At 50.1% G+C, this 22,024-nt stretch overlaps 1 protein-coding gene across 2 annotated transcripts in view; it reads right to left on the bottom strand.

Annotated features, from left to right (window-relative positions):
• Nucleotides 1-22,024, bottom strand: part of LOC126536072 (monocarboxylate transporter 12-like) — a 225,900-nt gene that overhangs the window by 77,811 nt on the left and 126,065 nt on the right. For both annotated transcript variants that reach the window (XM_050182963.3, XM_055072667.2), the window contains exon 4: nucleotides 14,606-14,749. In XM_050182963.3, the coding sequence (XP_050038920.1) occupies nucleotides 14,606-14,749 (144 nt within the window). The remainder of the gene's footprint in view (nucleotides 1-14,605; nucleotides 14,750-22,024) is intronic.

The raw sequence follows: 22,024 nt of genomic DNA on the forward strand, positions 1-22,024 counted from the left end.
TTGTTTCTATGCGACGTGCCTAACACGCTGAATGCTGTTCCAAAGCGCTAGCTTGAAAATTCATAAACGTGTTTTACTCCCCCTTTTTGAGCGTGCATTAGTCGCTTGCACCTGGTATTTCTCTTGGCATACCGCTAGGCCCTCATCGAAACACTGACTATTTCTTGATTGGAAGAGTACATCAACTGAAAGCTCGAACAGACAGGACGGTAGGGCGTGACTTCTCAACATTTGCACGTGCTACCATTTGCAGTATCTCACTGGTGAGCAAGCTATGGTATCTTCTGCAGGTCCTTAGTTGTTCCCCATTCCATTTTTACAAATTTCGCACAGTCTTGGATGTGCTTGTATGACAGTCAGAATACGAAAGAACAAGCAGAAGTAGCCTGTCTCGCAAGTTAGGTGAGAATGTCTTCTCATTAGCAAGCTTCTTCCTAAAGCAACTGGTTTCTAGATGCTTGTTCCTACAAGGCACAACAAACCATTTTTTTTTCTTGCAAACAGTTATTCAAGTCTGACTGAGGGATGTCTTAACTAAAGTTTTGGTCTTGATGTGGGAGGGAGGATGCCACGCAGCGAATAATTTTTTACTGATGTGGTCGTGGCGAGCTGTGTTTTTCCAAAGCTATTTTTTCCCATCAGTTATTTGTCTACTGCGCCACGCAAGCAGATAAGTTCGCATTTATTGCACATTATGTTTTTAGCAACACTGTGTCGATTATTATACCGTGAAGCGAAACGCTATATCTTAACCTTATATAGATATATCATTCTCTCTGGAGATACCAGAGAGAGTGAAAGTATGTTCTTTTAAAGCTACATACTAATTATCTCATTAACTACATAATAAAATATCGCTAAAAGAAGTGGGGGAGTACTTATTATAAAAAAAGAACTATTTACTCTGCAAAACTAGAGAACTTGCAGGAGACGTAAATCTAGGTTTTAGAATGTGGTCTTTTTTTTCGTGATGTCACATGTACAGAGCATTTAAAAAAGCATTACCGTTAACACCACATAATCGTTACCTAGCTACAGGGCAAGTAAGTGTACATTATGACATGTTCTTTCTCCCCGGCATTCACAGCATATAGAGGGATTGCATGGCTTTAAGGATTTGTGTTGTAAATCTGCGCCCAGTAAGCTCATACTTTTGAAAATGTGAGTAACCTGCGTGAATTAAGTATTTAAGAAACAAAGTTTTGACGATGAACTTTGGTTAGTGGTGGATGTCATGGTCAAAATGGAAGTTTTGTAAACTTTTAGCTCGTTTCGTAGCTGGAAGCTCAGCGGCGCAGAAGGAAATAATGTCATCATGTGGAGTAGATTGAATTGACATATTTGCCCAATGTTTGGAAATAAAGAAAGAAAAAAGTGCGTTCGTGGTTAGAGCATCGGGACTTTGTACTGTGGGAACCATGTTCGAAATCGGCCATCGCACATTTTAATTTTTTTTTATTGAGCGGCATTTCCATTTGACGTAGTGTAGGCATGGGGAGGGCGTTCGCAGCAAGTCGACAATGCTGAGAAACGGACATGAAATTGGGCCGAAGAAGCTAAAAAAGATTCGCGTTAAATGGCTTGCAGTGCACACAGCAGGCATTGTCAAGCCACGACCGGAAGCTTACCGCTTTCCATGAAAACCAAAGTGTACTATGACTGTTCTCTATATATACTGGCACTAACATATGGAGAAGAAACATAAAAATTAGCAAAAGGGCTGGAGAAGATGTTAAGGACCACGCAGCGCTCTTTAACCTCCTTACCACGCAACGAGCAGTAGAACGAAGGATGTTCAGCTTAACCTAAAGAGACAGAAATACAGCAGTGTGGATTTAAAAAAAAACGGGGGTAAGCGATATTCTAGTTGACATTAACAGAAAAAATGGAGTTGGACTTGTCATTTAATGCCTATTAGGATGTTCTATTAAAGTTGTAGAATGGGCGTCAAGGGAAAACAAGAGCAGTAAGAATGGAATTGAGCTAGGTACTGTGATTAAATTAGGAAACTTGCAGGCATAAGATGGGGTCAGCTGGCGCAATACAGGAGTAACTGGATATCAGTGGGAGAGGCCTTCGTCCTGCAGTGAACCTTAACATAGGCTGCTGATGGCAATGACGAACCATGGTGAGATAGTCGACATTGTTTTGCCTGTATCGTGTTATGATCGGCTAACTGGTTCGCTGTCGCCTTCATGTATGATTGGAAGCAAGAAAATTCCTCGAAAAGGGTGTTCTAAGGCGTTTTCTCACGGCCCCCAGTAACCGTCATGGTCGTTTGACAGACGCGGCAGCCAACTGCGAAGTCATCTCAGGAACCAGGACGCGAGGCCCTGTCTACGAGGCCCCACTCTTTTCTATGGTTTCAGTGAAACAAAGGTGCGGGAAGGAGTGTGAACCCTCGCCCTCACAGGCGACAACTTTGGACGCCCAGATTGAACGCAGGTTGGACGGCAGTTTCCCTGCCTTAGAGATCTAGGGAGAACAGAGGGGGTTTTAAGCAGCCGTTCTCGGCTCTTCGGTGTCCTTCGTTTTCCCAGTCATGCTAGATTGATGTGTTGTAACGTTTGCCACTCTTCATGTAAATATTGTAAATAAACCCAGCACTCGATCCTCGTTCTAAATGACAGCAAGTTCCTCACTTCAACAACGTTCTTGGCGTGGATGAGTCGAACGACGGCATGGGCCCAGCTACCCCTTTTTACATGACCGACCTCAACTCTTACAACTGGCTGGCAGCGGTGAGACGGACTTTGCCACGTGGTGCTGTGTCTGCGGTGAGTGCTTGGTTTTTGCTTTGACTCTCTAGGCTTCATTTTGTGGTTGTTCAGTTTAGAACAGTAGGGAAGCTGGATTGTTCATTGTTAGTTTTGTTTTGTTTACCTAGTTATGTTTAGCGAGCAGGACCAAGGCAGTAAAGCATCACTCATGAATTTGAGAACACTGCTGAGAGACGAATTGGTGGTCATCGGGGAGGAATTGGGCCTAGAAGTGCACAAGGAAATGATGAAATCGTAAATAATAAAGGTGATTTACGAACAGGCCAGTGAGGAGGACATTTAAATAGGGTTAAAAGTCTTTAGGAAAAGAGAGAAATGGGACAGAGAGAGAGAAGAATGGGACAGACAGAGAAAGAAAGAAGAACAGGACAGATAGGAAAGCGAATAAGACAACGAGTTAGGGAAAATGCAACTTGACCCTGAAAGTAAAAGTTTGGAGTTGCCTCGAGCGAGTGAAGGGGTTGTGGAACGATCAACTGAGGCAGACTCATAACGCATGGACAGGCTGTTCAAGCCATTGAAGGTCGGGAATGACATAGCGTTATTCCTAAGAAACTTTGAAAGTATTTGCGAGAACATGAAGTTCGCTTCGAGCACAAGGCCACAGAGGTTGCGGTCTATGTTGCAGTGTGGAGCTGCTGAAGTAATCGCCAGACTCGGTGCCCAAGATGCATATGATTATGTGATGTTCACAATAGTTATTTGCGCTGTTTGCTAAAGTATGTATTATGCGAAGGTTAAGGCCAGCCTTTTGAAGAAGTATCGCCTTTCCGCCCTAGCTTTTCGGCAAATGTTTCAAAGCACGGGTAAGAAGCGTGGCAGTTTAGGCGAGTTGGCATGTTATGACTTCTTTAGGCTTATGGCGCAGCTCAGAACGAGCAAAAGGGAAGATGGAAGGGGTAATAAACTCAGTTCTCCGTTCCTTTTCATTACCCCTTCCACCTTCCCTTTTGTCTTCTTGAGCTGCGATGCAAGCCTAAAAAATTCACGGGTAAGAAGGATAGCGAGGGATATCCAGAGTTTGCATATAAATTAAGGCTAAACCTAGTCAAGTGGTTGAAAAGCGCGGAAGCGTACGAAAGCAATGACATGATTATTCAATGTATGTGTCTAGAGCAGTTTTACAAAAGCATCCCACACTCTGCAAGGTTGCGGGTGCCAGACAGAGGAAACGTAAACATTGTGGAAAGGGCGGCCGAATAAGCCGAAGAGCACGCAATGCGCAGAAAGCTGAACGCCGAGGACGGACATTGGGAGGGTCGAAATGGAACGCGCAATTTCCGTTCAGGAATGGATCGCAGACGACACGACCGGAGCATGTAGGCGTGCCGTAAAGGACGTTAGAAAAGAGCGAGGAGAAGTGAAATGGCGAAACCAAACAAAAAGAACAAAAAAAGGAATTCAAACCTTTTAGACCGATCGGTTGCTGCCAGGTGCTACGGGACAGTGCCGTGGCGGCAACACAGCTCGTGTCTGCCGATGGCGAAAGCCGAAATCAGTGGGCCGTTCGGGGAGCTCGTGACCTAGGCTTCAGTTTCTAAATTCTTGTCGCAGCAGTACCCGTACATTTTTTCGAATCGGTCAGATTAGTTACTACGTGAGAAAGGGCTAACATTTGGAGCAGGCGTAGTACAGGCGTTGGCGCGATCCCAAGCTCGACAAATCGCGTCACTTTCAGCTGAAATTGCAAAAGCCGCTCCAGCAGAAGCAGCAAAATAGGTAGCCTTGGCAACAGAAACTGAGCTAGGCTCGAGAGATGAAAGAGCGGTTGAGGAAATGCTGCCACCTGACCAGCTCAGCGAGAGCGTATCGCATGATATTTGTCAAAATTCACGCCTGCAGGGAGAGCCAGCTGACGCATTCGCAAGCGAGACAGGGTCATTATTACCACCGGCCTCAAAGAACTTTGACCACCTCTTACGCGTGGACAGAGAGTCACTGGCAGCCAAGCAAAAGAATGACCTCAGTCTAGCTGAATTACATGAAATAGCTAAATAAGGCATTGCTAGGCGAAACGTGACAATGCACGAGAAAGGGGGTTTGTTATATCGGCACTACAGATGCCGAAAGGGCAAGATTCTGGATCAGTTAGTTGTACCTAAAAAGTAAAGGGCGGACCTTTTCTGTCCGCGTCATAGAAGTGGTGGTCTGGCCACCTAGGCATAAACAAATCGAAAGAAAGATTGCTTATAAAATACTACATGCCTGGCTGTTTCAAAGGCGCAGAAAACTTTGTGAGATCACGTGACGCCTGCCATCGCTCGGGTAAACCAGGATAAACATGGAAAGCTCCTCTAAAGGCAGTGCCCTCAACATCAGGACATTTCAGACGACTTGTGATAGACACGGTAGGGCCTCTACCAAAGACAAAGTCGGGTTACAGGTACCTGTTTACCATGCTGTGTCCGGCTACGAAGTTTCCGGAGGCAATCCCTCTGAAAGAATTCAGCTCCACCGAAGTAGTAGGCGAAGGCTGTTAAAAGTGTGTCTACGAATGCTTTTGACAGCATTCGCCCAAGTCAGGCTTCCAGCCGAATTTCAGGCGGATCAAGGGTCAGTATTCACCAGCTCACTGACTTCCATATTCTTAAAAAAGTGCTGGATAAGTTGATACACACTGCAGTCTATCGCCCTCAGTCAAGTCGTGTAGAGAGGTGGCATGCAGCGCTTAAGCGAGTTTTGCGGGCACTCTGTTACGAGCACAAAGAGGACTAGGAGGATTGTCGTACGGCTACTTCATTTGCTTTGCGAACAGTTCTTCGTGAGGCTACGGGGTTCTCGCCAGGAGAAATAGTGTGTGGGAGGACGCTGCATTCCCCATTGTGAGAATATCGAGTGAAATGTGGGAGGAAACAGGACAGAGTCAAGCAGTGGTAGAATACGTGCTAAATCTGCTGGAATGGCTAAGTGCAACCCAAGAACTAGTCGAAAAGAACATGGGCGTGACACAAAAGAACGCCAAGCTCTATTACGATAGGAATGCGAGGCTTCGAACATTTAAAGCTGGGGACCAGGTAATGGTCCTCAAACCTTCAAGAAAGAACAAGCTTCATGTTCACTGGGACGGACCTGTTAAAATGTTGCACAAGCTTTCTATATAATACTAGCTATTCCTGGTCACAGGAAGGAGGTGAGAATATACCACTGCGATTTGATGAAGCCGTACGTGGAGTAGGGCGGAGTCGTTAACTTTACCATCAAAGAGCCGGATTACATTAACCGAGTTTAATGAGTTAACGGCAACCCCCAGTTCTGAAATCAGCCTGGTAGAAGCACGGACGCTTTTATACCCGAGGGGCTAGATCAGCTAGGAGAATATCACAATAGATTCAGCAATCAGCCAGGTAGAACCGAACTAATAACGCATGAAATAGAGCTGACATTTACCGAACCCGTAAGATCAAAGCCTTGCAGGGTGTCTCCACGACAGAGAAATATTATAGAGGCCGAGGCGAATGCTAGAGCTGGGAGTTATTGAGCATACTGAGAGTGACTACACGTCACCGCTAGTACTTGTGGAAACCCCTGATAACGAACCTTGCACGTGTGTTGACTACAGGAAGTGTAATGCCATCACCAGGGATCAGTTGTGCCCGATGCCCAACATTGAGGAACGAATCGAAAGAGCGCTGCTAAATACATTTCGACTCTATATCTCGTGCGGGGTTACTGGCAAGTTCCCCTTTCAGAAATTGCCAGCCGATATATGCCGCATTTATCGCACCTATAGGCACCTTCTCGCCCTCTCGTTCTGAGCATCGGGCTTATGAACGCGCCATCTAAGGTTCTCTAAATGTATGGTATCGTCCTAAAATACTTGCAGGAGTTTGCATTGCCGTATTTTGATGATGTCGCAATTTTTTCTGACAGCTGAAAACAGCACGTATCGCACCTCAAGCAGGTGTTGTTGCGGTAGAGGGAAGCAGGATTATGGATGAAGGCGGAAAAACGTAGGTTTGGCCGCTCGCAGGTTATTTATCTGGGTCATGTTGTCGGCCAGATCACGAGACGGCCGGCGGAGCTGAAAACAGCTACGATGGGCAATTTTTTACAACCACGCACGAAAATAGACATTCGTTCATTTCTGGGAATTGTTGGGTTCTATAAACGGTACATCCCGAGTTATTCGCAATTAGACATTCCTTTAACGGATGCACTCCGAAAGGAAGCGCCGAGTAACGTGTACTGGGATCAAAACAAAGAGAACGCTTTCCGAGGGTTGAAAACGTTATTAGTTTGTGGGATTCGCTCGAGAGACTATACAAGGGAATGCACAGTTCAGTGCGACGCAAGCGACAGGGGAATGGTCACGTGGTGCTTGTCAGGTCGGCGATGATGATGTGAAACATCCTATTCTCTATGCCAACCGTAAACTAACTGTAAGAGAAGAAGCCTAAGCGCTTTAGAGAAGGAATGTGCCTATTCGCTTTGGGCAGCCCAGAAGTTGTGTTACTTCTTTGGAGCGAGATTCATCTTTGAGACCGACCACTGTCTTCTGACATGGCTTAATTAAATGTCACAAAATATGGCCGCTTGGTCCGATGCAGCCTCACCCTTCAACAGTACAAATTATCCGTTAGTTATAAAAGGGGAAAGTTGCATAGCAATGCGAATGGCTTGAGCAGGCTAAATTGAAATTCGCTCTGTGTTTATAGATATCCCGCCTAATTTGTGTGTGTGTGTGTGTGTGTGTGTTTGTTAAACCAAGACGATCCTCTTTCACTGAGCAGGACTCCATCCATGATTGCTAACTTTGCCGGCACGAAATTGCCTTGAAATTTGCATAGCGAAAGGCAGTATTTGTTGTTTCTGCACTCTTCTTTTCTTTGAAGCCTGGCGGGTCTAAAGCGAGATGCAAAATATTTCAGCTCTACGCAGAGCCGTGTTATGGGGTTCGCTTTGCTGCTGCCTGTTATTGTGAGATGTTTTGGAGTGTATGTCAGTATTTCGCAGTTGGTTGCTGCCAACCAAGGTTGCTGCCAACCCTTGCCACCCGCCATTCTCTTCCTGCCCAGCGGTTATTAGCTCTAGTCAGTCGAGATTTTCCAGACCATGGAGGAGCCGTTACGATCGTCCAACGGGGGTAGTGACCTTCTAACCTCTTCGAGCCTGCTGCGACAAATCGCTTCCTGAAGCCAACAATGCGCGCTCCTCGGACGGACTTGCAGCGACACCAAGGCGAGATACGTTTGGCGGACTGAGTATTGTTAGCTGGTTCGCTGTCGTATTCATGGGCCATTGGGAAAAGGTGTTCTAAGGCGTTTCTCACTGCCCCCGGTAACCTTCATGGTCGTTTGACAGACGCGGCAGCTAACTGCGGGGTCAGCTCAGGAACCACGACGTGCCAGCTTGAGTCAAGCGGGACAACCCCTGTCTACTAGGCCCCACTCATTTTTTCAGTGAAACAAAGGTACAGGAGTGAACGTGTGAACCCTCGCCCTCAAAGGGTCGTTCGACAACGTTGGACGCTTCGATTAGACGAATGTTGGACGGCAGTTTCCCTGGCCTAGAGATCTAGGGAGGGCAGAAGGGGTTTTAAGCAGCCGTTCTCGGCTCCTCGGTGTGCTTTGATTTTTCAGTCATGCTAGACTGATGTGTTGTAAGGTTCTCCACTCTTCATGTAGATATTGTTAATAAACACAGTAGTTCGCTTTCTCGATGATAACAAGTTCCTGTCTTCGCAACGTCCTTAGCATGGATGAGTCGGACGACGGCATGGTATGGTATGAATAACTTTATTTAGGTCCTGAGGGATCAGTCTGGGACTGATGCGGGCCGCTCCCACGTCGGCACAGAGAGGCCGAGCCCCTCTGCCGTCACACGGGCCCTCTGGACAGCCCTGAGTTGGTCCGCCAGCACTTCACTGTGCAGCATCCGCTGCCACCACTGTTCACCTCGAGAACCATCGCCGGCCAACGCCAAGCAGCGCCAAAGCATGTGTTCTAAATCGAGCAAACCCCCACACTTACTACAATGGAGTGAAACCCCGCAGTCCGGATTAATTTTGTTCATGATGACCGGGTTAGGGTACGTACGTATCTGCAGAAGCCTTAATGTAACCGCCTGTGGCCTATTTAATTTAGAATGTGGCAGGGGGAATGCCCTGCGCCCTAGGTAATAGTGCTTCGTGATTTCGTTGTAGGTTAACAGCTGGTCCCTGTACTCAGGAGCGGGAGATCCAGCCCCTTCAGGGAGTACACGGCACACTAATCCTCGTGCCTCCCTGTGCGCCACCTCGTTGAGGTTACGCGGGGCTCCCTCCACTGTCCCCATGTGCGCCGGGAACCAAGTAACTGTATGCGAAGTGATATCCCTACCCTGCAGCAGTCTGTTAGCCGGTTCCGCAACAAGTCCTCTCGAGAAGGCTTTAATCGCAGATCGCGAGTCACTAAACACCAAAATTCTTCTTGAATCAATTAGTGCTAGAGCAATAGCCACCTGTTCGGCAACCCCCGGTTCTTTGGTATAAATGGAAGCAGCATTTCTAACGCTCCCTTTGCCATCTACCACCACCACCGAATAAGCATTTTTACCATTAATCCATGCGGCGTCAACAAAAGCAGACTCCTCCTCCTGATCATTTGCCTCTCGCAACAAAGCCCTAGCTCTCGCGACCCGCCTCCCTACATTGTGCACGGGGTGCACATTCCGCGGAAACGGACGAACCATGATATTTGCCCTAACGTTCACGTTCAACTCGTGTAGGGGCGCCCTATCGTGCGACACAGCCACCGATTCTTCAATTGACTCTAAGATATACCTACCCGCTGGTGTACCTAGCAACCGCTCCCTCTGTGCAGTACGCTGAGCCTCGGCAATTTCATCGAAAGTATTATGCAAACCGAGTCGTAACAACATATCGTTTGACGTAGTCATAGGCAGACCAAGCGCAGCCTTGACGGCTTTTCTGATTAATGCTTCGAATTTATTTTTCTCCCCCCTATTCCAATTTAGCATAGCTGCCACATACGAGAAATGACACATAATAAATGCGTGAACTAAGCGCATCGCACCTTCTTCTCCTTAACCCCTATGCCTATTAGAGTTCCTTCTTATAAGTCTTATCGCCTCCTCCGTCTTCTTGGTAATACGCTAAATGGTTCTAATGTTCGATCCATTCTCTTCAAGTACAAAACCCAGGACCCTGATTGCTTCAACTTTGGGATCACCGACCCTCCCCTAGTATGAATTCTAATGCAAGGCTCAACTTCCGGTACCCAACCCTCCGGCCTACGACCTAGCTTCTTAGATTTTAAGTTCAACTACGGCATGGGCCTGCTACCCTTTTTACGCACCCGACCCCAACTCTTACAATCGAGGAAAGAAGCTTGCAAGCTGTGCAAAGGCGAGGCGTTCATATTAAAGGACCCAAAGTTATGAAGTGAAAGTTAGCCACTGTAAGAAGCATGTGACGCCCCCTCGGGCATAATCTTCGTTGGCCCGCCAGGCTCGGTAGGCAACATTGGTCCCCGCACCGCAATAAACACCAACGAGCACTCAGCTGCTCAGCGGTCAGCCATCGTTCATCATTACCACGCTGCGGAGCGTCCGTCTAACGGAGGGTGCCTCAGCCCTCCCTTGTTCACGAACCCGGGCGCATCGTGACACTGGCGACGAGTACCCACGGATCGTCCCACGCCGTCGGCGGCGGATGCGGCAGCCAACAAGTTGGCGACAAAGGGCAGTACCTGCGGTCGCTGTGGTGGTGCCCACTCCCCCTCAAAGTGCCAATTATCTCAAGCACAATGCATCACGTGCGGGAAAGCTCGGCACCTGGCACGGGTATGCCGAAGGGGTAGGACGAACAACGGAAAGCAGTAGCAGCAGCCTGGTTCAAGCCCAGGTACCACACAAGCCCGCGACCAGGGCAGCCGTCGCAAGGGTACGTGGCGGGGGCGTGCGGTAGTAGGCTCAAGTTCTTCCGCAGCCAGGCTCCACGGCGTGGCCGAGGACTCGTCGATTTTCGGCATGTGGCACACAGGCCTTGTACCTTCGTCTGTGCCGCCGTACATGCTGACCGTATGGATTAGCGTGTCTGTCATGGCCGGGAAACGGTTCAAGCGTACCTTCCCGGCGTGTCTGTCGAGGCTTCCGGCGTAATGCTGCGCAGCTACGTCGGGCAGCTTTCCCAGGTCCAAGGTCAGGCACAGGTCGGCGTTCGCTTTGGCGACAGGGAGGCAAAATGCAATGAATAATGAATCCTTACCGACTAGCTCAACTTTCTGTCGTTATAGGCAACCCTTCTCATTTACTTAATCAAGGGGTCGTCGCCGACGCTGCTGGGCCAAAACTGGATTCATGCACTGGGCGTTTGTCTGCCAGAGTACGAGGAAGCCAGCCTGCATGTGGTGAAAGACGTCCCCAGCCTCCTCACCGAGTTCAAGTCCCTGTTCCAGCCAGGGGTGGGCACATTCGCTTGCCCGACGGCTGGCATCTATGTACCTGAGGGAGTTCGGCCACGTTTTTTCAAGCCTCGCCCACTGCCGTTCATTCTGAAGGAAGGGGTCACCCAGGAACTGCGACGGTTACAGCGAGAGGGCATCATGGTGCCCGTCAAGACGTCTGGATGGGCCGCTCCCATCGTACCAGTCCTCAAGCGAGATGGCAGTGTAAGGATCTGCGGGGATTTCAAGGCTACCATCAACCACGTCGCTACCGCCGAGAAGTGCCCGTTGCCCCGGATTGAAGATCTCTGGTCAGCGTTGTCCGGTGCACAGAAGTTCACCAAGCTCGACCTCAGAGATGCTTACCGGCAACTGGTGCTTGAGGATGCCTCCCGGAAGTATGTCACAATATCGACAACTTTGGGGCTCTACCAGTACACGTGCTTACCCTTTGGCATGGCCTCAACTCCAGTCATATTTCAGAGGGAGATGGATAACCTCTTCAGGGGCATGAGGCACGTGGCGTTGTAGGTGTACTTGGATGACATCCTGGTCACTGGCAGCGACGACAGGGACCACCTGGAAAACCTGCACAGGGTCCTGGCACGGCTGCAGGACGCCGTCTTCAAGCTCAAGCTGGAAAAGTGCATTTTCCTGGCCCCCAGTGTTGAGTAATTGGGACATGTCATTTCCCAGGCTGACCTAGCCCCGGCTCCCCGCAAGGTTGATGCTGTGCTCAAGGCGCCTAATCCCCAGAAGGAGCTTCAGAGCTACCTCGGCCTCATCAACTTTTACAGGAGTTTCCTGCCGAACCTGTCGGAGCATCTACAGCCGCTCCATCTTCTGCTTTGATATGGTCAGCAATGGGTTTGGAAGGAGGAGCAGGACCGCGCTTTCCAGCATAGCAAGGAGCTAATTACCAAAGCTCCAGTGCTAGTACACTTCGATCCTGCCAAGCCTGTCGTCCTGACCATAGATGCGTCGCCGTACGGCGTGGGAGCCGTCTTGGCACACTGGGACAAAGATGGCCAGGAACGCCCTGTGTCGTTTGCTTCTCGTCGGCTTCATGCTGAAGAGCAACGCTACAGCCAGCTGGACAAAGAAGGCTTGGCCCTCATGTTCGGTGTCGAACGCTTCCATCAGTATCTGTGGGGCCGGAAGTTCGAGGCGGTCACAGACCACAATCCGCTGTTGGGGCTGCTGGGGCCTGACAAGGCCGTTCCTGTGCAGGCTTCGCCTAGAGAGGTACGGTGGGCCTTGAAGCTGGAAGCTTACAGTTACCAGCTGGTTTACCGTCCGGGAAAGAACCAGGGACCTGCTGATGCCCTGAGCCTCCTGCCCCTGCCAGAGGTGCCTGATGCTGTTCCAGAACTTGCTGAAGGGTTTATGCTGGAGCACGTGTACCCGGTGGTGCTCTCCAGATCTGCGGTATCACAAGCGACCAGCCGAGACCCAGTCCTGTCTCAGGTGGTCAAGGTCGTGTCCCGTGGGGAGGAATTGGTTCAGCAGGCCCATAGCCACAAGGCCGCGGAGCTGAGCTTGCAGCAGGGCTGCCTACTGTGGGGCTCCAGGGTGGTGAAACCACAACATCTCCGGTCCAGGGTTCTGCAGTTGCTGCATGTGGGTCATCCTGGCATGAAAAAGACCAAGATGGTGGCCCGGTCTCATGTTTGGTGGCCTAGCCTTGACCAGGACATTTGCTCACATGGTGCAGAGCTGCCAAATCTGCCAGGAGCATCAGTGGGCCTCACGTCATGTGGAAATCACCCCCTGGCCGTTCCCACAGAGACCCTGGTCCTGGCTACATGTGGATTTTGGAGGACCCTTCAAGGGCCATTAATTCCTGGTAGTGGTGGACGCCTTTTCGAAGTGGGTGGATGTTCTACCTGTCAGCACTCCATCAGCAGACGTGACCATTGCAGCGCTACGACAGGTCTTCGCCGCCTAGGGGTTGCCGGACGTCATCGTGTCCGACAATGGTCCTGCTTTCCCCAGCACAGAATACCTGCCCTGGCTGACGGAGAAGGGAAACCGCCGGATGATGGTTCCGCCGTACCATCCTGCTTCAAACGGTGCAGCCGAGCGGGTGGTGCAAACCATCAAGGACAAGCTCAAGAAGAGCCAGACTGGGGATTTCCGGACGCAGATTGCCCAGATACTGTTGTAATACCGGACCACGGCCGACGGTGTCACTGGCCGTGCCCCCTGTGAGCTCCTGCTCGGTCGGATCGTCAAGACACCATCGAACGTGGTGCATCCGGACCTCCGATCCACAGTGCTCCTGAAGCAGCTGAAGCATAAGCTGGCTGCTGACCGAGGGTGCCGTCCCTGGCGTTCGCCGGAGTCGGGAGCTCCAGTTTTCGCCAGAAACTTCCGTCCTGGCCCACCCTGGTCCGCCGGACAGGTGGTGTCTCCTGCCAGTGCCTCATCGCTGCTCGTCCGCATGCCTGACGGGGCCACGTGGCACAGACACGCCGACCATGTTAGGCCTCGCCTCGTGACCTGGCCAGCACTCTCGACTGCCACTTCCGAGTTCCAGCCCTCCGGAGGACTAGCGGCAGCACCAGTCGCTTCCAGCGGAACACCGCCCACCGCGGAGGCGGCAAGTGTTGCCAGTGGTGCGGCGCCCGTTGGGCCGGTCTCGAGCCCGTCACTACTCACAAGGCCGACCACTGCGGATCCTCCGGATGGAGCGAGGCTGTCTCAGGCAGCACCCGGCGTTGCCACACTCGGTCCGTCAGTACCGGTGCCCAGGCGGAGTACTCGACGGCGGAGGCCTACCGGACCGTTACTCGCCTGGGTAGCAGGCACCGTCGACCCGGCTAGGGCGGAGGCATAGCCTCGCACTTTGAACTTGGACGTTTGATGTCGACAAACTGGGGGTAAGGGGGTGTAACAAGCATGTGACGCCCCCTCTGGCATAATGTTCGTTGGCCCGCCAGGCTCGGTGGCCTGCCAGTCTCTGTAGGCAACATTGGTCACCGCACCGCAATAAACACCGACGAGCACAGCTGCTCGGCGGTCAGTCATCGTTCATCACCACCACGCTGCGGAGCGTCCGTCTAACGGAGGGTGCCTCAAGCCCTCCTTTGTTCATGAACCCGGGTGGATCGTGACAACCACTCCATGCGTTTTCTAAGTAATTGGTGCCTCTGTGCGTCAACCTAGGCTCGCTTGCCGCATATTCACGCGGAGCACTCACCACATGGATTTCTCGTTCCGCTGGACTTCGTATACCGAAATATCCAGTATAACACCAATCGTACAGCATCGAGTATTCTATTCGTGTTTAATATTTAGAGTGTACGCATACTACTACAAAAAAGAGAAATAGTGACAGAGCTCTATGTCGTAGTGCTCAATGCTCCTACCCTCAATGCTGCTAGTTCCCTTTGTTTCCCTAACTATGAAAAACCGGGCACAACGCATGCAATGTCTCACCGTGTATGACGCCAATTGTTATTTTCATGATGTCAATGTCCGTGGCGAAAAAGCTCAGCATTGCGCCGATGCTCGACAGTGCCGAACCCGCAATCAAGACTGGCCGTGCGGTGAATCTGTGTGCCAGGGGTCCTCCAACAAGCCCTGCAAGTAGATTGTGGTACAAACTTCATAAGCGGCACAGTTGCGTTTAATTCTTCTAATTTCGGCATATTAAGACGTCTTTACAGTGAATTTACCATATATTTCCGAGTTATTTTTTGAACTTTCCACGTGCCTGGCTTCAACATGATATAACCCGCGGAATGAAATACGAACAAGAACGCACTCTGCAAGCATAATATATTCGGCGTGAAGCCTAATCATTTACGTTATGTCCTAGCTGCTGGACTTTCACTGACATGGTTCCGGTACAGAGAAATGCTCCTCTTGTGGACGTTCTCATCGGTTCCGCAACGGTTACGTGGATCTTGGACATTGGTTGCTGCGACGTCCATTTCGCTCTACGAGTCACCTCCGTACCGCAGGAACTATAGAAGCCAGACGATCCGTAATGGCTGCTAGTCACGCCTCGCCATTTGAGCAATATGGTCACGCTGACCCACAAGAAGTTCATGCTGGCGTCCCAAAAACCTACAAGCGATTCCGCCAGCACTATTACTGCATGGCGTGGCATTATTCGTCACTCTGTATCAAAAGTACACGAGCTACATTGCCTGCGACTCCAGGCTGTTTAAGGAAGTCTCTCTGGTATAAGTTCCAGCGTCCTGAGTCATAAGAAGATCTCTCTCGGTCATCATCCAGTGGTCAGAAGTGTCAAGAGAGTGACGTGAACCGTACCACACAGCCAAACGACATGCGTGGGGAAGGTGCGCAGTAGCGCGTGTACTTTTGGCAAATGCTGTACACATAATTTTGCAAAATGCATAGGCTCTAGCTCAGTGTGTCAACACCGCAAGTCGTCTTCTCACAAGCTCGGAACATTGCAGCCTTTGCTATGCCCTGCATGTCCTTTCGGCCATGTTGGCATCGACTACTGTAGGTGATTCCCATGTACTGATGTCGGAAGTCAGTGAAAAATTGTGGCAGTCAGCCACCTAAAATTTCAAGCCATATGGCCGTATTGTCTGTGGCTTTTGTTCGCGACATCGCATAACGGCGCACCGCGACAGCTGGTCAGATAACGAGGCCTTCTCCTCGTGTCCAATGTTATCCAAGAGTTTCTCACAGCGTGCCGCATTATTCATCGCAACACTAAGGCACATCGCAACCCATCGCAACATCGCAGCGCTTCCTAACCTTACGTGAGGCCTCCTTACAGCGAAGGACCGATGGAGGAAGCAAGCGTACTTTGAAAGCTCCCTTCACCCGTCCTCACGTAAGGAGCGGTTGCCGCATGCCTGGGTTCGAGATTATCAATTAAAACCTTTACGCAAACGCCATTATTCAATAAAAAATGTTGTATCGTCGCACAATCTTTAAATTGAAGAGCTAATATAGAGAAGCGTGTACGCTTTCATCTAGTTTTGTTTACTAAACTTTAGAAAAGTAGCGCATTGCAGTGCAAAACTTGATGTGCTCCATCAACGCTGGCACGCCGGCGTCGTGCAACGCCTAGCAACGCCTAGCAACGCTTTCATGCCGCACGCGTGACTGAAACGAACATGCCTGGCAAGACGTACCGTGCTCGCGCTTCTCCGCAGGTGGGCGACAGCGCGCATGCGCGAGCAAACGTCACGTGGTTAAGCAGTGATGTGAAGCGCTCGTTCAGGGCCAGGAGCGGCGTAAGGACGCATGAAGGTAGCTTTGGAGGAACCTTATGCTGAGGAAGCACCAAGGAAGCCTTTACCGAGGGCCCCTCAGTAAGGAAGGTTTCAGAGTGACACAAGGTAGCCTCACCGCAATGAAGGCTTCCTTACTGAGGTAAGGAAAATTTCATTGTTTAGCCGTAAGCCCTACCAAGATAACGTCCTAACGGAACGTGCTCAAAATGAACGTTGCATCGGAACATTACAAGTGGGACGACGTCTTTCACGACTTCGCGTACACCTATGATAGTGCCACTCATATAACCTGCTGGCTTTTTGTCAGCGTTTTACTTCATATGGTACGTGAAACCCACCTTCTAAATTTAACAATGCTACCGTAGCAGCTGTACTCTTCCAAATTCATCCTCCTTTCGAGGAGTGAATTTGGGAGCGTACATACGGCGAAATTGAAGTGAATTTGGAAGCGAATTTGGAAGAGTCTCGTTAGCTGGGTCTCTCTCTTTACAACCTCTAAGGAGAACTTCGTCGTTGACTCTCTCGTGTGGCTCCAACTTTCACGGTGGTCTGCTGAACTCACCTTAAAGTACTAATAACTGTACGAAATCACCGAGTGTACATATACATTGCTCGTCAAGTACATAGTCAAGCCAGTGATACTGCCATCGTGGTCGTCGTTGTATCGTGTCATTGGCCGAGTCACCAGGATTATTTGTCTTTCTATCCGCGGGGATTGTAGTGAAGAAGACACCGGCAGCGGTATAGCAACTGCCATCGCTTTGGAACGAAAGTCGAGCTCTGGTTCTTGGCGCCTCAAGCTAGAACTGCTGGTACAATCACATGTAGAAGCGCTACTGAGCCTCCTTCGACACAGTTTCATGCCAATAATTCTTAGAGCAGCGGTGATGGAATGGTAGAATGACCGCCTCATCTGCGGTAAGTCCTGAGTTGGACTTCCAGGTTCGCCAAACACCACCGGTATTTTTCTAATGGGCATAGATGTACCACGACTTGGTACTTGGTCGTTTTTATGTGTTCTCATGTCGAAAAGGCGCCTATAGAGATTTATGAAGGTCTCTGGGTGGCCCTTCTCTTACCATAGAAGGGCAGCGGATTGGGCGAGTTGGTGTTCCATGGTAACAATAAAATTCGAACAGCGCTAGACGACAGGACCAGAAAGAGGAGGAGACAAACACGGCGCTGTGTTTGTCTCCTCCTCTTTCTGGTCCTGTCGTCTAGCGCTATTTGAATTTTACTCTTACCATAGCTTTGTTGAAGTAGTCAAGCATACACCGCGGCTGTAGCTCCGGCCCGGTGCTCGGCATTTACCGGAGTTACAGCCACTGGGAAGGATGCCCAACTGATGGGAAGTTGGCGGCACGGGGCCGACAAACCTCTTTCGCCAGCAAACTACAAATCTGAAAATTTCAATGCAGAGACGATTCTCAGATGACACAAACCCCTGCTTGGGCAAACGCCATTTTGTATTTCTGCTGCTCCTTGAGATACTTCGTCTTTCTCGGTCCAAAGGTTTCATTGCAGGGCCTAGGCTATTGGCAACTCCATAATCCGTTACTTGCGCTGACAACACTGTAGCATGCAAGTGAACAAGGATGGTTATGACACCTGGGCTCATGACGGCGTTTGGTGCTGTTCCCAAATTTTTTTTGTGGGGTAGAATTGAGGTATTTCGTCGGAACCGAAATATTCCTTGCAGGCGATTAGCTTATTTTGATTGGCCTTAAGAATTTCAACGACAAAACAGCGAAAATCGTTGCGCTGCGCCTGCGGACTGCCTAGCGAGTCACATCAGTCTTTCAAGAGGAAACTAAACGAAAGTATCAAGTTGAGCTAGATCGACAGAGTAATCCACTAAAAGTCTATCGTCGTTTCGTGCAAGCCACTATATCAATTTTCCGCATAGGGAATTGACATCGAAGGTCCGCCTGCTGCTCCTAAATTTGCACCGCTCGTGATAAAACGAAGGACTTGACGTCATTTGCACGTGACTCCTCTATGCAGTTGTTATGTCTTTTCTAGACTCCTTATTTAGCTATATATACGGAGCGTGGTGGTTGGCGGGCGTAAGTGTTTACCTTGGGCGAGTTACCCTGTGGATCTGCTTGGGTTCAGGTTACTAGTTAGAAACATTTAATGCGTCCGGTATTCCGCCAAGCGCGAGCGTTTGCCGGTTGAGCGGGGGCGTAAACGTGAGCGGCCAGATTGGTGGCCGCGGCTGGTGGTGCACAGCTCAACCACAAAACAAAAAGCCAATTACCATATTCTGCTTAGCTGCTGGTGCAAATTTTCAACAGCGGCGTAATCTTGTTCACGATTACGCCGCTGCCGAAAATTTGCACCAGCAGCGAAGCAGGATATAGTGAGTTATTGCAATTTTAGCTCTGCGTTTGTCTAGCTGAACTCTACGTCACCACGCGGAAGCACCGCTCCGACTTGTCACGTTTACGCCGTGCACCAGTGCACCAGAAGGGTTGCTGACGGGAGGGCCTCCTTGATGATAATGAAGGCGGCGTTGACGGCAATGGAATAACCAAGTTAAGATGAAGCTGACTAATTAGTATGGGTTAGCCTTGCTAGAGGTTGAACGATGGCGGCACGTTGCAGTGTGAAGAGCCGGTAATTCACAAGCCTCGGAAAGCAGCGTAGCTGTCGCGACCATTCCGGCCGTGCTAACACAATAGAGGCTTTGACCTTCGAGAGAAGTCGACAGATACCGCTGGTGCCAAATACATGACCTATGCTCTAAGTGCGGAATATTGATTTTGGATTTGGCTGCGTTGGTGATCAGTCAAAGCTCGGTGAAATGCTCGAAGAGTAAGCATACATGTCGCGGGTGTTCGGACGGTGAAGTACTGTCGATCAGGATGTCGTCCACATAGGCGAGGACGAATGGCAGGCTTCTAAGGATGACGCAAATAATGCCTTCAAAAGCATATGCGGCGTTTCTAATGCCGAAAGGCCTGCAGGTGATTCCTAATAGCCCGAAAGAAGTGACATTGGCGATTTTTGGAACGTCTGTTTTAGCTACCAAAATTCGGTGGTATGCCTTCGCGTGGTTGAGCTTAGAGAATATCTTGCACCACGCAAGTTTGTCGTGAAACCTTTGATTTTGGGTAGGAGTTAGCGGTCCAGAAGAGTTGCCAAGTTAAGGGCGCAGTAATCTCAAGAAGGCCGCGAGTCGCCACGCTTTTTTGAAACCATGCGCATGGGCACTGACAAGCTCCTCGGTGAAAGGCGAGCAGTTCCGACCTACAACATGTGCTAGAACTCCTGACGTGAATTTCGAATTTTTCTGGAGGGGACGGCATGGCGTGGCATGGTCGCTGGTGAAGAAGATACGATGGACGACGTCGTGTTTAACCGACTTAGTCCAGTCTGGCTGGTGTGGCGCTGATAGAGAGAAAGTCCGGGATCATACCTGGTATGGTGATGTAACTGGCCCCCGAATAGTAAAACTAACCGAGTAGAGGCGAATAGTATCTCTGTGTGAAAGGCCTGCGCAGGAGTCAAGCGTTTTCTTTCGGAGTGGGAAATAATATCAGCTCCAAGTATAAGATGGCTAACTTTGGCGGTGGTGAAAAGCCGACGGAACGATCGGCTCAGGTCGTAGCACACAAGCCGCGAGTCGGTACATAGACCTGCTCATAGCGTGCACCGTTTGAAGAAGGCAGATGGAGGAAAGGTTGCGGCCGATAGAGTTCGCGGGCAGGACACTCACCTCGGGGCCTGTGTCCATAAGAAACTTCACTCTGCTGCTGGTGTCCGTAATGTAAAACAGGCGACTTATTGTGGCGAAGGAGACAGCTTGTAGTCATTAGTGGTCTCTGTCGTCATTTTCCGGCAAAGCACACGAGGTTGTGCAGCGCTCTCTGGTAGCTCCGTTCCAGCAAAAGCGAGTACCTCATTTGAGCTATTGGTTGCGGCACGTGGCGCGAGTGCGGAAGCTCATCTGGAAACTGCCTGAAAGAATCACAGCACGAGTCATGGTTGCCATTTGGGTCGGTTTGTGGTAACATGGAAGCGACAAGTTCCCGGAGGCTGTTTAAGTCTCCTCGTAAGGTGAGGATGCACATGTGGATGGACAGTGCGTTGAAACCACAGACGCGACAGGAGCGGGTGCTGATGAAACAGCTGGTGGGGCGACAGACTGTCGGGCAAGTTCCATAATGTTGCCAGCGTGGACAGCCATCACTGACACGGAGAAGTCTGACACCGTGGCCAGAATAATCTGCACAGACGCTTATAGTCGCTGCCGGAAAAGCTGTCGCAGGAGCTGCTAGTTAGTAGTGCCCGCTCGATCTCCTTGTAGTGTAATGTATTGCATTGTATTGTATTGTAAGACTGCATTTCACAGATAAGGGTTGTGGGGCGGTGGACAGCCAGCACTGACACGGAGAAGTCTGACACCGTGGCCAGAATAATCTGCACAGACGCTTATAGTCGCTGCCGGAAAAGCTGTCGCAGGAGCTGCTAGTTAGTAGTGCCCGCTCGATCTCCTTGTAGTGTAATGTATTGCATTGTATTGTATTGTAAGACTGCATGTCACAGATAAGGGTTGTGGGGCGGTGGACAGCCAGCACTGACACGGAGAAGTCTGACACCGTGGCCAGAATAATCTGCACAGACGCTTATAGTCGCTGCCGGAAAAGCTGTCGCAGGAGCTGCTAGTTAGTAGTGCCCGCTCGATCTCCTTGTAGTGTAATGTATTGCATTGTATTGTAATGTAAGACTGCATGTCACAGATAAGGGTTGTGGGGCGGTGGACAGCCAGCACTGACACGGAGAAGTCTGACACCGTGGCCAGAATAATCTGCACAGACGCTTATAGTCGCTGCCGGAAAAGCTGTCGCAGGAGCTGCTAGTTAGTAGTGCCCGCTCGATCTCCTTGTAGTGTAATGTATTGCATTGTATTGTATTGTAAGACTGCATGTCACAGATAAGGGTTGTGGGGCGGTGGACAGCCAGCACTGACACGGAGAAGTCTGACACCGTGGCCAGAATAATCTGCACAGACGCTTATAGTCGCTGCCGGAAAAGCTGTTGCAGGAGCTGCTAGTTAGTAGTGCCCGCTCGATCTCCTTGTAGTGTAATGTATTGCATTGTATTGTATTGTAAGACTGCATGTCACAGATAAGTTGTGTGGTGCGGTGGACAGCCAGCACTGACACGGAGAAGTCTGACACCGTGGCCAGAATCATCTGCACAGACGCTTATAGTCGCTGCCGGAAAAGCTGTCGCAGGAGCTGCTAGTTAGAAGTGCCCGCTCGATCTCCTTGTAGTGTAATGTATTGCATTGTATTGTATTGTAAGACTGCATGTCACAGATAACGGTTGTGGGGCGGTGGACAGCCAGCACTGACACGGAGAAGTCTAACACCGTGGCCAGAATAATCTGCACAGACGCTTATAGTCGTTGTCGGAAAAACTGTCGCAGGAGCTGCTAGTTAGAAGTGCCCGCTCGATCTCCTTGTAGTGTAATGTATTGCATTGTAGTATTGTATTGTAAGACTGCATGTCACAGATAAGTTGTGTGGGGCGGTGGACAGCCAGCACTGACACGGAGAAGTGTGACACCGTGGCCAGGATCTTCTGCACAGACGCTTATAGTCGCTGCCGGAAAAGATGTCGCAGG

This window comes from Dermacentor andersoni, chromosome 3, assembly GCF_023375885.2.
Source record: "Dermacentor andersoni chromosome 3, qqDerAnde1_hic_scaffold, whole genome shotgun sequence".
Lineage (NCBI taxonomy): Eukaryota > Metazoa > Arthropoda > Arachnida > Ixodida > Ixodidae > Dermacentor > Dermacentor andersoni.